This window comes from Gossypium hirsutum, chromosome D13, assembly GCF_007990345.1.
Source record: "Gossypium hirsutum isolate 1008001.06 chromosome D13, Gossypium_hirsutum_v2.1, whole genome shotgun sequence".
Classification (NCBI taxonomy): Eukaryota; Viridiplantae; Streptophyta; class Magnoliopsida; order Malvales; family Malvaceae; genus Gossypium; species Gossypium hirsutum.
Window position 1 is genome coordinate 5,445,578 of NC_053449.1, and position 12,822 is coordinate 5,458,399.

The 12,822-nt window shown below is 35.4% G+C and overlaps 1 protein-coding gene and 9 non-coding genes across 28 annotated transcripts in view; 1 reads left to right on the plus strand and 9 right to left on the minus strand.

Moving 5' to 3' along the window:
• Window positions 1-10,129, plus strand: part of LOC121225689 (uncharacterized) — a 32,378-nt gene extending 22,249 nt beyond the window's left edge. For 4 of the 19 annotated variants that reach the window (XR_005923556.1, XR_005923555.1, XR_005923557.1 and 1 more), the window contains 4 exons: window positions 1,479-1,519; window positions 6,401-6,616; window positions 6,724-6,763; window positions 9,229-10,129. Coding sequence is in view for 4 of the 19 variants with exons in the window: in XM_041110095.1 (XP_040966029.1) it covers window positions 3,434-3,466; window positions 3,563-3,602; window positions 6,520-6,616; window positions 6,724-6,763; window positions 9,229-9,309 (291 nt within the window). In the remaining 15 variants the exon portion in view is untranslated. Of the gene's footprint in view, window positions 1-64; window positions 306-1,309; window positions 1,520-3,238; window positions 3,467-3,559; window positions 3,603-5,200; window positions 6,617-6,723; window positions 6,764-9,228 lie in introns of those variants that run through there. The other 15 variants (XR_005923543.1, XR_005923544.1, XR_005923545.1 and 12 more) reach the window with 15 other exon arrangements.
• TRNAP-UGG (transfer RNA proline (anticodon UGG)) lies at window positions 3,793-3,864 on the minus strand. The gene has a single exon. It is a non-coding gene; the product is annotated as a tRNA-Pro (tRNA).
• On the minus strand, window positions 4,757-4,828 carry TRNAP-AGG (transfer RNA proline (anticodon AGG)). The gene has a single exon. It is a non-coding gene; the product is annotated as a tRNA-Pro (tRNA).
• Window positions 5,654-5,725, minus strand: TRNAP-CGG (transfer RNA proline (anticodon CGG)). The gene has a single exon. It is a non-coding gene; the product is annotated as a tRNA-Pro (tRNA).
• On the minus strand, window positions 6,954-7,025 carry TRNAP-UGG (transfer RNA proline (anticodon UGG)). Its single transcript has one exon. It is a non-coding gene; the product is annotated as a tRNA-Pro (tRNA).
• On the minus strand, window positions 7,915-7,986 carry TRNAP-AGG (transfer RNA proline (anticodon AGG)). The gene has a single exon. It is a non-coding gene; the product is annotated as a tRNA-Pro (tRNA).
• On the minus strand, window positions 8,861-8,932 carry TRNAP-AGG (transfer RNA proline (anticodon AGG)). Its single transcript has one exon. It is a non-coding gene; the product is annotated as a tRNA-Pro (tRNA).
• TRNAP-UGG (transfer RNA proline (anticodon UGG)) lies at window positions 9,608-9,679 on the minus strand. The gene has a single exon. It is a non-coding gene; the product is annotated as a tRNA-Pro (tRNA).
• Window positions 10,130-11,251: 1,122 nt separating the features above from the next.
• TRNAP-UGG (transfer RNA proline (anticodon UGG)) lies at window positions 11,252-11,323 on the minus strand. Its single transcript has one exon. It is a non-coding gene; the product is annotated as a tRNA-Pro (tRNA).
• An 800-nt stretch (window positions 11,324-12,123) lies between these two features.
• TRNAP-AGG (transfer RNA proline (anticodon AGG)) lies at window positions 12,124-12,195 on the minus strand. Its single transcript has one exon. It is a non-coding gene; the product is annotated as a tRNA-Pro (tRNA).
• Between the last annotated feature and the right edge of the window lie 627 nt (window positions 12,196-12,822).

A 12,822-nucleotide genomic window follows, 5' to 3' on the forward strand; every position in this document is an offset into this window, starting at 1 on the left:
AATTGCTGTACTAGCACACTTCCTTTAAGTTGAATTCTGGATTCTGACGATCAATTATTTCTAGTTGCAAAATTTGGAAATGGAAAAAGAAAGGGTTTTGAGGCATTCCGAGAATTGAACTTAGGACCTCTCGCACACGAAGAGTGAATAATACAACTGGACCAAATCTTCAATTATAAATGTTTGACTTGGATTTGTATCCCCTAACTTGTTTGAAATCTGAATGCTGGTAGTATTATATAATTATTCTAGTAGGTGGAATGCCCAATCTTTGATGTTTATCAGAAATTTCTTTTTGCCTTCAGGTATTTTCTTCAAGAATCTGATAAACTTGGATGTCTACCTGCTTAGTTGTTGTAGAAGAATGGTTTAAAGATGAACTTATCGAATGATTAGGCTGTTAGTGACTGTTCCATTAAAGCTGTATCCTTAATCCTTTTGTTTCTGGGGCTCTGCAAACTAAATGGCAGAGCCTTTTATTGAGGCAGTAGGTGGAGTGGAGGTGCCATCTAGTTTAGCTGTTAAAGCATTTAGTAAGTCTACATTTCTACTAATGAGTGAATACTACCTTGACCAAGTTTTGCACCTTTGCAGTGCTTTGCCTCTCTTTTTACTACAGTTGTTGCACCCCGCTTTGCCATCAACTTTAGATCTGGCGTTCTAGTTCACTAGTTTTTCTTGTCATAAACATTGGTCAAGAAGTATTTAAGCCTGCTCCTCAAATGTCCGTTCATTTACAACCAAAGCAAGTTGATTCCTTTGTGACTGGGATTGGGCGGTATCTTTTATCTGAAGACTCTGAGAGCTATTAATAAAATTACATAAAGATTTGCTCCTTATTTTATTTAGTTTTGCAACTAGTTTTTGAATTATCTTGTCAGAAAACAATTAATACTTTGAAAGATGGCTTCGGGCCACAATCATCTTGTGTACAGTTTCAAATGGATAGAAGATAGTGAAAAAAACAGTTGGGCATTCTGAGAATTGAATGGGGAACCTCTCGCACCAAAAGTTAGAATCACATTACAAGACCAAACACTTGTTTGTTCTCTATAATTTATGGTTATTACATTCAAAGGTAGTAGTTTTCTATAAGTGGTGTGTGCCTTTATTTATTGATGAAATCTTTGACCCTCTGATCAGAACTAGATTGATTGCGATCTTTTTTGCTATTGGAATGAATGGTTATGAAGTTATGCAGAAATACTTAAAAGTCTTCTATTTGCACAAGAATGCTAACTACTTTAGCTAAAGTCATTCTATAATTCTGTTGACCTGGGTTTGAATCTATTTTAACCTTTGGTTGAAGGCCTGTTGGTGCAATAGGAGAAGCTGATGGAGGAGACCCATAGCATGGAGTGTAGCATGGTTCTTGGTCAGAATGACAGATGGACTTCTTTTCTGTTGGCCTTTCCTTTCTCTATCTTTGGCTAAACTGGTTATTGTTGATTAACTTCTCTATTCCTTTATCTTCACAGGTATAAGACAGAATTCTGTTTTCTAATGACTGTTACTTCAGGTATGAGGCTAGCTTACCCACATGCAAAGATGATTCATACAACATAATTTATTCATTGTTCTATTTATTTCTTGAGACTCATTAGAAAACAGATCAATCTAAGTCTATGAAGTTCAGTATTATGCTCTGGAAGTTGACTTTACTAAAGATTCCTCTAATAAAATATTTTAGGATATAAAACAGGGAACTGAAAAGAAAAAAGGCAAGAAATTGGGGCATTCCGAGAATCGAACTCGGGACCTCTTGTACCCAAAGCAAGAATCATACCACTACACCAAATGCCCAATTTTGGATATCCATCATGTCTGGTATATAGTTAGTAGATCTTTTCTCTTAGAAATTCTATTACTTTACAATGGACTCATTCTAGGAAGACCAAAGTTTCTCAATCTCTCACTTTTGAAGTGGTTCAATACTTCAATGTATCATTGGCCTGCTACAATTGAATGCTAAGGGCTTTTGAAATTGCATTAGCACCAGATTATAGCGTTTATCTATATTTTAATCCCAGTATATAGTTATCAATTTGAAATATGGATCCCCTAGAGGCCAAAACATCTATAGGTTATGAATCTCCCAAATTTTATAAATTTCTTTTAATCACGAAGTGTCTGACTTTTTAATCAATAGTTTCATAGTTAGTGTACTTAGAAATTAGATTTTTTTGATTCGCACAAAAGTAATTTTAAAAACTGAAATTACAGAACAACTAGGCAGCTAGTAGACACCTAATCACTACTTAATGTCCTAATAAACTTTTCAAGCTGGGTCTTTGGACTTAATTTAAATGGCAATGTTGTTTAGTTATGCATAAGGATGTAGGTCTGAATCACACCTTTCAGCAAAGGGTGAGGGGTTGGGGCAAGGTGGGAGCTAGCTGCCTAGCCCATCTAGTATAGCTTGGTAGTTGATTCAGGAAAATGAAATAAAGCAGTCTTTGCAGACAGAGACGATGGGAACTCACTCAGAAAAGTGGAAAAGTACTTTGCCTTTCAGTTCTATGTTTTTCGCTGAAATATAAATAGGCACTCCAGTGAATGAGAATCGAACTCGGGACCTCTCGCACCCAAAGTGAGAATCATAGCACTAGACCAAATGCCCTATCTTGGATGTTTAACTGAATCTGTTTTAGTTAGTAGCTCTTTTCTTCAAATTGGGCTGAGTTTTGATGTTTGTCAGCTGACTTGTTAGCAAATTGTTCTGCTATGTGACTCTACCTTGGTACTCTAACAAATGGTTGAAGGATGAGCTTATTGGACGATTGGGCAGCTATCAACTAATTATTAAATTTTGCATCTTGATAACCTTTTTCGTTGTTGGACTTTGTAAGCTGAACAGCAAACTCTTTTACTGATAGAATACGTGGAGGTGCTATCTACTTTGGCTGCTACAGTCATTTGGTAATTTTACTAAGAATCCTGGAATGATTCTTCAATCCCACGTGCACCTGGTTTTGCGCCTTTTGCAGTGCTTTGCCACTCTGCTTAGTATATTAATTGCGTGCGCACACAAAAAAAAGAAAGAGAAAATGAGGTCGTTTTTTTTTTTCAGTTTAAGATGTTATTACATTCTGAGAATTGAATCCAGACACCTTGCACCCAATTTAGAAACATACCTCTAGACCCAATTTAGAAACATACCTTTATTTATTGATGAAATCTTTGAATTTGTGATCAAAACAAGGTTGTTTGTGATGTTTTTTGCTGTTGGAATTAACAGGTTAGGCAAGATTACTGAAGTCTTTCTCTTTGGATGAGGATGATGACTACTCTAGCTCTAAAGTCAATCTGTAATTTTATTGACCTTGGTGGGAATCCTGTTTTAACCTTTGGTTAAAGGCATAATTGTGTCAAAGGAGAAGCTAATGGACGAGGCCCATAGCACGGACTATAGCTTGGTTCTTGATAATGACGGATGGACTTGCTTCTTACTCAGAGCAAGGAAGAGGCATATTTTTTTTTCTGTTGGCCTTTCCACTTTCCATTCTTTTTGATGCTAAACTGGTTATTGTTGATTTACTGCTTTATTCCATTCTTTTCACAGGGCTATGCAGAACTCAATTTTCTTGCAACCATTATTCCAGGTATGAGGCTAGCTTGTCGACATGCTAAGATAGTTTATACAGCCTAATTTATTTCTTGGAACTTATTAGAAAAAGTATCAATCTAAGTCTATAAAGTTCTATATTTGTTCTTAAAAGTTGACTTTGGTACAGATTCCTCTAATAAAATATTTTAGTATATAATATAGATAACCAAAAGGAAAAAAGTGCTGGGGCATTCCGAGAATCGAACTCGGGACCTCTCACACCCAAAGCGAGAATCATACCACTAGACCAAATGCCCAATATCTGATATTCTTCACGTCTAGTTTGTAGCTATTAGATTGTTTTCTCGTAGAACTCCTATTAACTCTCAATGGGCTCATTCTTGGAATACCAAAATTTTCAAATCTCTCACTTTCAATGTGGTTCAATGATCATTGTCTGCTACAATTGGATGCTAAGGGCTTTTTTGCATTAGCTCCAGGTTACATCTTATGTCGATCCCTTAGAGGCTGAAACTTCTTTAGCTTATAAATCTCGTAAATTTTATAAATTTCTTTTAACTATGATGAGTCTGACAGCTAAATCAGTACTTTTCTAGTTGTTGTAGTTAGACATTAGTGTATTTTGATTGATGCTTCAAAATAATTTAAAAAATGAAATTGCTGAACAACTAAGCAGGTAGTAGAAATCTAATGCCCTAATAAACATTTCAAGCTTGTTATCAGAGTCTCTGGACTTAATTTAGCTGGTAAAAGTGTTTGGTTATGCATAAGGATGTAGGTCTGAATCATATCTTTCAGCAAAGGGTGTGGGAGTGGGGGTTGAGGTAAGTTGCGATCTAGCCCACATAGTATAGCCTGGTAGTTGATTCAGGAATAAGAAATGAAAGCAGTGTTAGCAGATAGAGAAGATGGGAACTCTCAGAAAGGTGGAGAAGTACTTCTGCTTTTAGGTTCGCTGGAATATAGATAGGCATCTCCAGTAAAATAGCTGAGCCTGCTTTTCAACGTGCATAGTAATTCTATTTATTTGTGCTGTTCAACAATAATGGCAACAATCTATTTATTTTTTACTCACTGCAAAAGAATCTTTTCAGGATACAAATAGATCTGACGTGACTTAAAGAGTTGACTTTCCCGTTGGTCCTCTGATCATATATTTGAAATTAGGGAAAAAATGGAAAAATGGCTGGGGCATTCCGAGAATTGAACTCGGGACCTCTCGCACCCTAAGCGAGAATCATACCACTAGACCAAATGCCCAATTTTGATGTTTGTACTCAAATATTTTTTTTACTTTCTAGGATCCTATTAATTCACATTGGTTAACATGATATGAGCAGTCCTTGTTTCTTCTCTTGCTTTTGATTTACTTCTATTGTAATTTCCTTTCGAATTGCGATAGTGATTTTCGTCTCTTGAATTTGTTGGAATTCTGTTATAGTTCCCCTATTAGAGTCTGATGCCACCATTGCCTCTTAAAACTTGGACCTTGGATTGGGATGGGATCTTTTTGTAGCATAGAAATGATGTTTGTTTATGCTTTATATTTCTTGCTTTCAGATTTGGGTGGACCAAACGAGATTTATGGACCACGAGTTTTGATAATTTATTTGTACATTATTTATTTATTAGGTAAATGCTTGGTTAATAGCTAGATGGCTAGCCAGATCTACCACAAACTTATGATACATAGAATGATACGATAAAGTGATATAAAGATGAGCTGACAAGACAATTAGGCTGGCTATGCTTAAAGTTCTGCAGAAAGTTTATCGTGGTTTGCTGTTTTATTTGTGTGGGCTGCATGCCAAATTAAGGAGAGGCTTCTTTTTATTTTAAGCTGCTTCTCAATTGTGTCTTCATTCCATGGGAGGTTGTGGCAAATCTAATGTTCCCTGATGTTTGGGAAGACCAACAATGTTGTTCTTCCTTTATGTTTTAGCGACAAATTACTGAATGATGTTAGCAAACAAATCAAGATGAAGTTGATAAATTTTTTAATTGTGCTTTCGAATTTGATTTCTGGTTAGATTCTTTTGATCATATTTCAAGTTGTAAGATAAAACTAAAATAAAAAATGGAGTTGGGGCATTCCGAGAATCGAACTCGGGACCTCTCGCACCCAAAGCGAGAATCATACCACTAGACCAAATGCCCTATGTTGGATGTTTAACTGAATCTGTTTTAGTTATAGGCTCTTTTCTTCAAATTGGGCTAAGTTTTGATGTTTGTCTGCTGACTTGTTAGCAAATTGTTCTGCTATGTGACTTCTACCTTGGTACTCTAACGAATGGTTGAAGGATGAACTTATTGGACGATTGGGCAGCTATCAACTAATTATTAAATTTTGCGTCTTGATAACCTTTTTCGTTGTTGGACTTTGTAAACTGAACAGCAAACTCTTTTACTGATAGAATACGTGGAGGTGCTATCTACTTTGGCTGCTACAGTCATTTGGTAATTTTACTAAGAATCCTGGAATGGTTCTTCAATCCCACGTGCACCTGGTTTTGCGCCTTTTGCAGTGCTTTGCCACTCTGCTTAGTATAGTAATTGCGCGCGCACACAAAAAGGAGAAAGAGAAAATGAGGTCGTTTTGATTTTTGGTCTAAGATGTTATTTCATTCTGAGAATTGAATCCGGACCCCTTGCACCCAATGTTAGAAACATACCTCTAGACCAAATGCTCATTTATTGCTCTAATATGTTGTTATTACATTTGTAGGCATCGCTTTTCAAGAAATGGTGCATACCGTTATTTATTGATGAAATCTTTGAATCTGTGATCGGGACTAGGTTGTTTGTGATGCTTTTTGCTATTGGAATAAACAGGTTAGGCAAGATTACTGATGCCTTTCTCTTTGGACGAGGATGATGAGTACTGTAGCTCTAAAGCCAATCTGTAATTTTGTTGACCTTGGTGGGAATCCTGTTTTAACCTTTGGTTAAAGGCATAATGGTGTCAAAGGAGAAGGTAATGGATGAGGCCCATAGCACGGACTATAGCTTGGTTCTTGTGATTGACAGATGGACTTGCTTCTTACTCAGGTCAAGGATGAGACATATTTGTTTTCTGGTGGCCTTTCCTCTTTCCATCTTTTTTGTCGCTAAACTGGTTATTGTTGATTAACTGCTTTATTGCATTATTTTCACAGGGTTCTGCAGAACTCGATTTTCTTGCAACCATTATTCCAGGTATGAGGCTAGCTTGTCGACATGCTAAAATAGTTTATACAGCCTAATTTATTTCTTGGAACTTATTAGAAAAAGTATCAATCTAAGTCTATAAAGTTCTATATTTGTTCTTAAAAGTTGACTTTGGTACAGATTCCTCTAATAAAATATTTTAGTATATAATATAGATAACCAAAAGGAAAAAAGTGCTGGGGCATTCCGAGAATCGAACTCGGGACCTCTCGCACCCAAAGCGAGAATCATACCACTAGACCAAATGCCCAATGTCTGATATTCTTCACGTCTAGTTTGTGGCTATTAGATTGTTTTCTCGTAGAACTATTAACTCTCAATGGGCTCATTCTTGGAATACCAAAATTTTCAAATCTCTCACTTTCAATGTGGTTCAATGATCATTGTCTGCTACAATTGGATGCTAAGGGCTTTTTTGCATTAGCTCCAGGTTACATCTTATGTCGATCCCTTAGAGGCTGAAACTTCTTTAGCTTACAAATCTCGTAAATTTTATAAATTTCTTTTAACTATGATGAGTCTGACAGCTAAATCAGTACTTTTCTAGTTGTTGTAGTTAGACATTAGTGTATTTTGATTGATGCTTCAAAATAATTTAAAAAATGAAATTGCTGAACAACTAAGCAGGTAGTAGAAATCTAATGCCCTAATAAACATTTCAAGCTTGTTATCAGAGTCTCTGGACTTAATTTAGCTGGTAAAAGTGTTTGGTTATGCATAAGGATGTAGGTCTGAATCATATCTTTCAGCAAAGGGTGTGGGAGTGGGGGTTGAGGTAAGTTGCGATCTAGCCCACATAGTATAGCCTGGTAGTTGATTCAGGAATAAGAAATGAAAGCAGTGTTAGCAGATAGAGAAGATGGGAACTCTCAGAAAGGTGGAGAAGTACTTCTGCTTTTAGGTTCGCTGGAATATAGATAGGCATCTCCAGTAAAATAGCTGAACCTGCTTTTCAACGTGCATAGTAACTCTATTTATTTGTGCTGTTCAACAATAATGGCAACAATCTATTTATTTTTTACTCACTGCAAAAGAATCTTTTCAGGATACAAATAGATCTGACGTGACTTAAAGAGTTGACTTTCCCGTTGGTCCTCTGATCATATATTTGAAATTAGGGAAAAAATGGAAAAATGGCTGGGGCATTCCGAGAATTGAACTCGGGACCTCTCGCACCCTAAGCGAGAATCATACCACTAGACCAAATGCCCAATTTTTAATATACTTCACGTGTGATTTGTAGCTACTAGATCTTTTCTCCTAGAACTCCTATTAACTTTCAATGGGCTCATTCTTGGAGTACTAAAATTTTCAAATCTCACTTTTGATGCGGTTGATTGATCATTTTCTGCTACAATCGGATGCTAAGGGCTTGATTTAAGTTAAGTTTTATATAAAAACGGAATTACTTTAGTTCTTTTCTGGAAAAGGACTTACACTTTTTAAAAGGGCTAGTCAATTTATAGGAAAAGGAACTTATTTTCTGTTGACATGTAAGTTTTTGTCCATTGACTAAGTTGTTTTCAACGAAACAAACAGAAGATAATGCAGAAAGCATTTTTCGTAAGTCATTTTCAATGAAACAAACGTACCCTAAATTTGTTTTAAGTTTGAAGAGTCTGACATCTAAAGCCAGTACTTTGCTAGTTATTGTAATTAGACATTTGAATATTTTGATTTATGCTTCAAAATAATTTAAACAATGAAATTGCTTAACAAGTAGGCAGCTAGTAGAAATCTAATCGCTAAATAATGTCCTAATAAACATTTCAAGCTGGTTGGGGTTGAGGTAAGTTGCGATCTACCCCACAGTATAGCCTTGTAGTTGATTCAGGAAAAAGAAATGAAAGCGGTGTTAGCAGATAGAGAATATGGGAACTCACTCAAACAGGTGGAAAAGTACTTTGCCTTTTAGGTTCTTTGTTGGTTCAACAATAAACTTTTGAAAATGGCAGCAGTCTATTTATTTTTTACTCACTGCAAAAGAATCTTGTCAGGAAATAGAGAGATCTGATATTTGACTTTTAGACTTCATTCTAAATGATCATATATTTGAAATTAAGGGGGAAAAGGATAAACTAGGGTGGGGCATTCCGAGAATTGAACTCGGGACCACTCGCACCCTAAGCGAGAATCATACCACTAGACCAAATGCCCAACTCTGATACTTGCAATGTCAAGTGTATTTTTTTCAGTTTCTGGGGTCCTATTAACCCTAAACCCTAAACCCATATGAGCTGCCCCTTGTTTCTTTTCTTGCTTTTGATGTTCTCCTAGTGTAATTTCCTTGCTATGGTGATTTTAGTGCCTTGCTTTTGTTGTAATTCTGTTCTAGTTCCCCTGTTAAGTCTGATGCCACCATTGCTTCTTAAAACTTGGACCTTGGATTTGGGTGGGATCTTTTTGTAGCATAGAAATGATGTTTGTTTATGCTTTATACTTCTTACTTTCAGATTTGGGTCGGACTAGAAGACAAGATTTGTGGACCTCGAGTTTTGATAATTTATGATACATGGAATAATAATATGAAGTGATATAAAGATGTGCCTACCAGACTTATGCTGAAAGTTTATCACGATTTGTTGTTTTATTCATGGGCCCTGCAAAGCCAAATTCAAGAGAGGCTTCCCTGTGTTTTAACCTGCTCCTCAAATGTGTCTTCTTTCCATGTGTATGAGATGCCATTTCTCTGAGTGGTTATGGGATCTAATGTTTCCTGATGTTAGTGCAGACGAATAGTGTGGCTGTTCCTTGTATTCATGGCCCCCTCATTACCGACTGATGTTAGCAGAAAGTTCAAGATGAAGTCCAGATAAAAAGAAACTAGGAATTGGGGCATTCCGAGAATCGAACTCGGGACCTCTCGCACCCAAAGCGAGAATCATACCACTAGACCAAATGCCCAATCTTGAATGTTTAACTGAATTTGGTTTAGCTATTAGCTCTTTTTTTCAAATTGTGCTAAGTTTTGATGTTTATCTGCTGACTTCTGAGCAAATTGTTCTGCTATTTGACTACTACCTTGGTACTCACACCAATGGTTGAAAGATGAACTTCTTGGGCAATCAGGCAGCTAGGAACTGGTTATTAAACTCCTATTAACTGTTGGTAGACCCATTCATAGAAAACCAAAATTTTCAGATCCCTCACTTTTGATGTGGTTCAATGTATCATTGGCCTGCTATAATTGGATGCTAAGGGCTTTTGAAATTGCATTAGTACCAGGTTACAACTTTCATATCTATATATATATAATAGCTGTTTATAGTTATTAGTTCAGAATATGGATCCCTCGAGAGGCCAGAACATCTATAGGTAATGAATTGCCTAAATTTTATAAATTTCTTTTAACCATGAATAGTCTGACTGCTGAATCAGTGCTTTGTTAATTACTGTAGTTGGACATTAGAGTATTTTGATTTATATTTCAAAACAGTATAAAAATTGAAATTATGAAACCACTAGGCAGCTAGTAAAAACCTAATTACGGTAAACTTTTCAAGCTGGTTATGAAAGTCATTAGATATTAATTTAGGTGGTAAAATTGTTTGGTTATTAAATAAGTATGCAGGTCTGAATCCCACCTCCAAAGGGTAAGGCAGTGGGTGTTTAGGGAAGGGGTATAGCTAGCTTACATAGTATATAGTCTGGTAGTTGGATCAGGAAAAAAGAAATAAAAGTAGTTTTAGCAGATGCAGAAGATAGGAATTCACTCAGAAAAGAGGAAAAAATACTTTGCCTCTTTAGCTCTATGTTTTTTGGCTGCACTATAGATAGGCATCTTCAGTAAAATATTTTAACCTGTCCTTTTTGTGGAATAGCTTTAAGATCAACAACAAAATATTTTAAACTTTTGAAAATGGGTCAATCTAATTATTTTACTCATTACAAAGGAAATCTTGTCAGAAAACAAATAGATCTGATGTTTTTCTTAAAGTTGACTTTGTGGATAGCTTTAAGATCAACAGTTTACTTTTGAAAATGGCACAATCTATTGACTTTGTGGATAGCTTTAAGATCAACAGTTTACTTTTGAAAAGGGCACAATCTATTTATTTATTTTTATTCATTACAAAGGAACTTGTGAGGAAACAAATAGATCTGATGTTTACAAGCTGATTCTCTGACCATATATTTAAAATTAAGGAAAGTTCAAGGAAAGGGGGTGGGTAGAACTGAACTAAGGACCTCTCGCACCCTAAGTGAAAATCATACCACTAGACCAAATGCTAAACTTTGTGTTTAAAATGTTTAGTATTTTCCATGAGTTTCTGAGATCCTTATTAACTCTCAATAGGCAAATACCACATGAACCTCTTCTCTTGCTTTTATTGTACTAAAGTTATAGTTCCCTGTTAGAGTTTGACGCCACCTTTGCCTCTTAAGCAACAGAGACTTGTGTTTTAACCTTCTACCCAAATATGTTTCCATTCCATGTGTGAGTTATGGCAGATCAAAAAGCAGAAAAGGCATTTTGGGGCATTCCGAGAATCGAACTCGGGACCTCTCACACCCAAAGCGAGAATCATACCACTAGACCAAATGCCCAATCTTGTTCTCTGTGATGTTGGCTTTTATATAGCCAAAGTAAGAACTGGATTGTTTGTGGGCTTTTCTGCTAGTGGAATTAGGGTGAAGTGCTTCCGAGTTGTTTAGAGGAGCATCCAGTAACACGTCCATTAGCTGTTTTGCGGGAATTGCTAATCAGGTTACATGTCCTAAAAGCATTTTCTCTGCAAGGCTCTGAAGGATGAGTGCTATTATTAGGCCAATGTTGGTCGGACTCTTTGTTTTTCTTGATGTACCAGTGTCCCAGCACTCCGATATGGCAATGTGATCTTCGAAGATCTTCCAAATACATGGAAAAACTTAGAAAACACTAATCATACCCGTGTCGGATATATACCCAAGCTGAAGAACATAGCTATAAACTTTTATACGTGCAAGGGATGCTAACTATTGTAAACTGTGAAGTCTTTCTTGTAATTTAGGTGAACTTGTTTTGACCTTTGGTGAATGGCTTATTAGTGCGAGAGATAGTTTGCAAGTTTTGGGTCTTAGGAATTCAATCTTTTGATTTGAACTTCAAAAAGGGTTCTAGAACAAAACTGCAGAAACAATTAGTGAATGTGGGCATGGCACAGCTAGCCTGAAGTTCTGTTTATTTGTTGCAGATCTCAGATTTTTCTGACTGTAAGATTAAAGGCGCAAAAAAATGAACTTTAGAAAATGGCATAGTTTATTTCTTATTCACTGGAAAAGTCTTCATCTTCTCAGATAAGCTTCTATTTTATTCTAGTTTTAGAAGCTGGTTCTATGGTAAGATAAAAAAAGGAAACAGTGTGATTGGGGCATTCCGAGAATTGAACTCGGGACCTCTCGCACCCTAAGCGAGAATCATACCACTAGACCAAATGCCCATGTCACTCTTTATCAGTTCCAGTTTTCAATTTCATTTTATCCTCCAACCTCACCCCAAAAAATAAAAATTAGCTCTGTATTTAATTTTTTTATCTCTTTTAATCAATGAACTCGTATTTTTTGTCAAATCATTTCAAAATTGATGAAAAAGTTAATATTTTTAAACTTTGATGATGTGGCGTACATGTGAATTGCCAAGTAGGTAGCATATAAGCACTTAATTAATTTTTTAAATAAAATATTTTTAATATTTTTTTTCTAATTTTAATTATTTTTTAAAAATAATGTATATATATATTTTAAATTTTAAAAAAATTAAGTAAACGTCCATTTACATAATAATTCATGTGTATGCAATGTTAGTAAAGTTAAAAAGTGTTATTTTATTTTATTTTGAGGTAATTTGATAAAATACACGTGAATAGAAAAATATAATAAGTAATTAAATAATGATTTTTTACTTAAAATAATAATTAATGAACGAAAAACAGAAAAGATAATGTTCCATAAAATTTAATTTAATAGACAAACGATGAATAGAAAAATATAGTTAAAATTTTATTCGAAAAAGCATATAGAAGAATTGGAGGGTTTAATTAATTAGTATTTATTATAATTTTCATTTT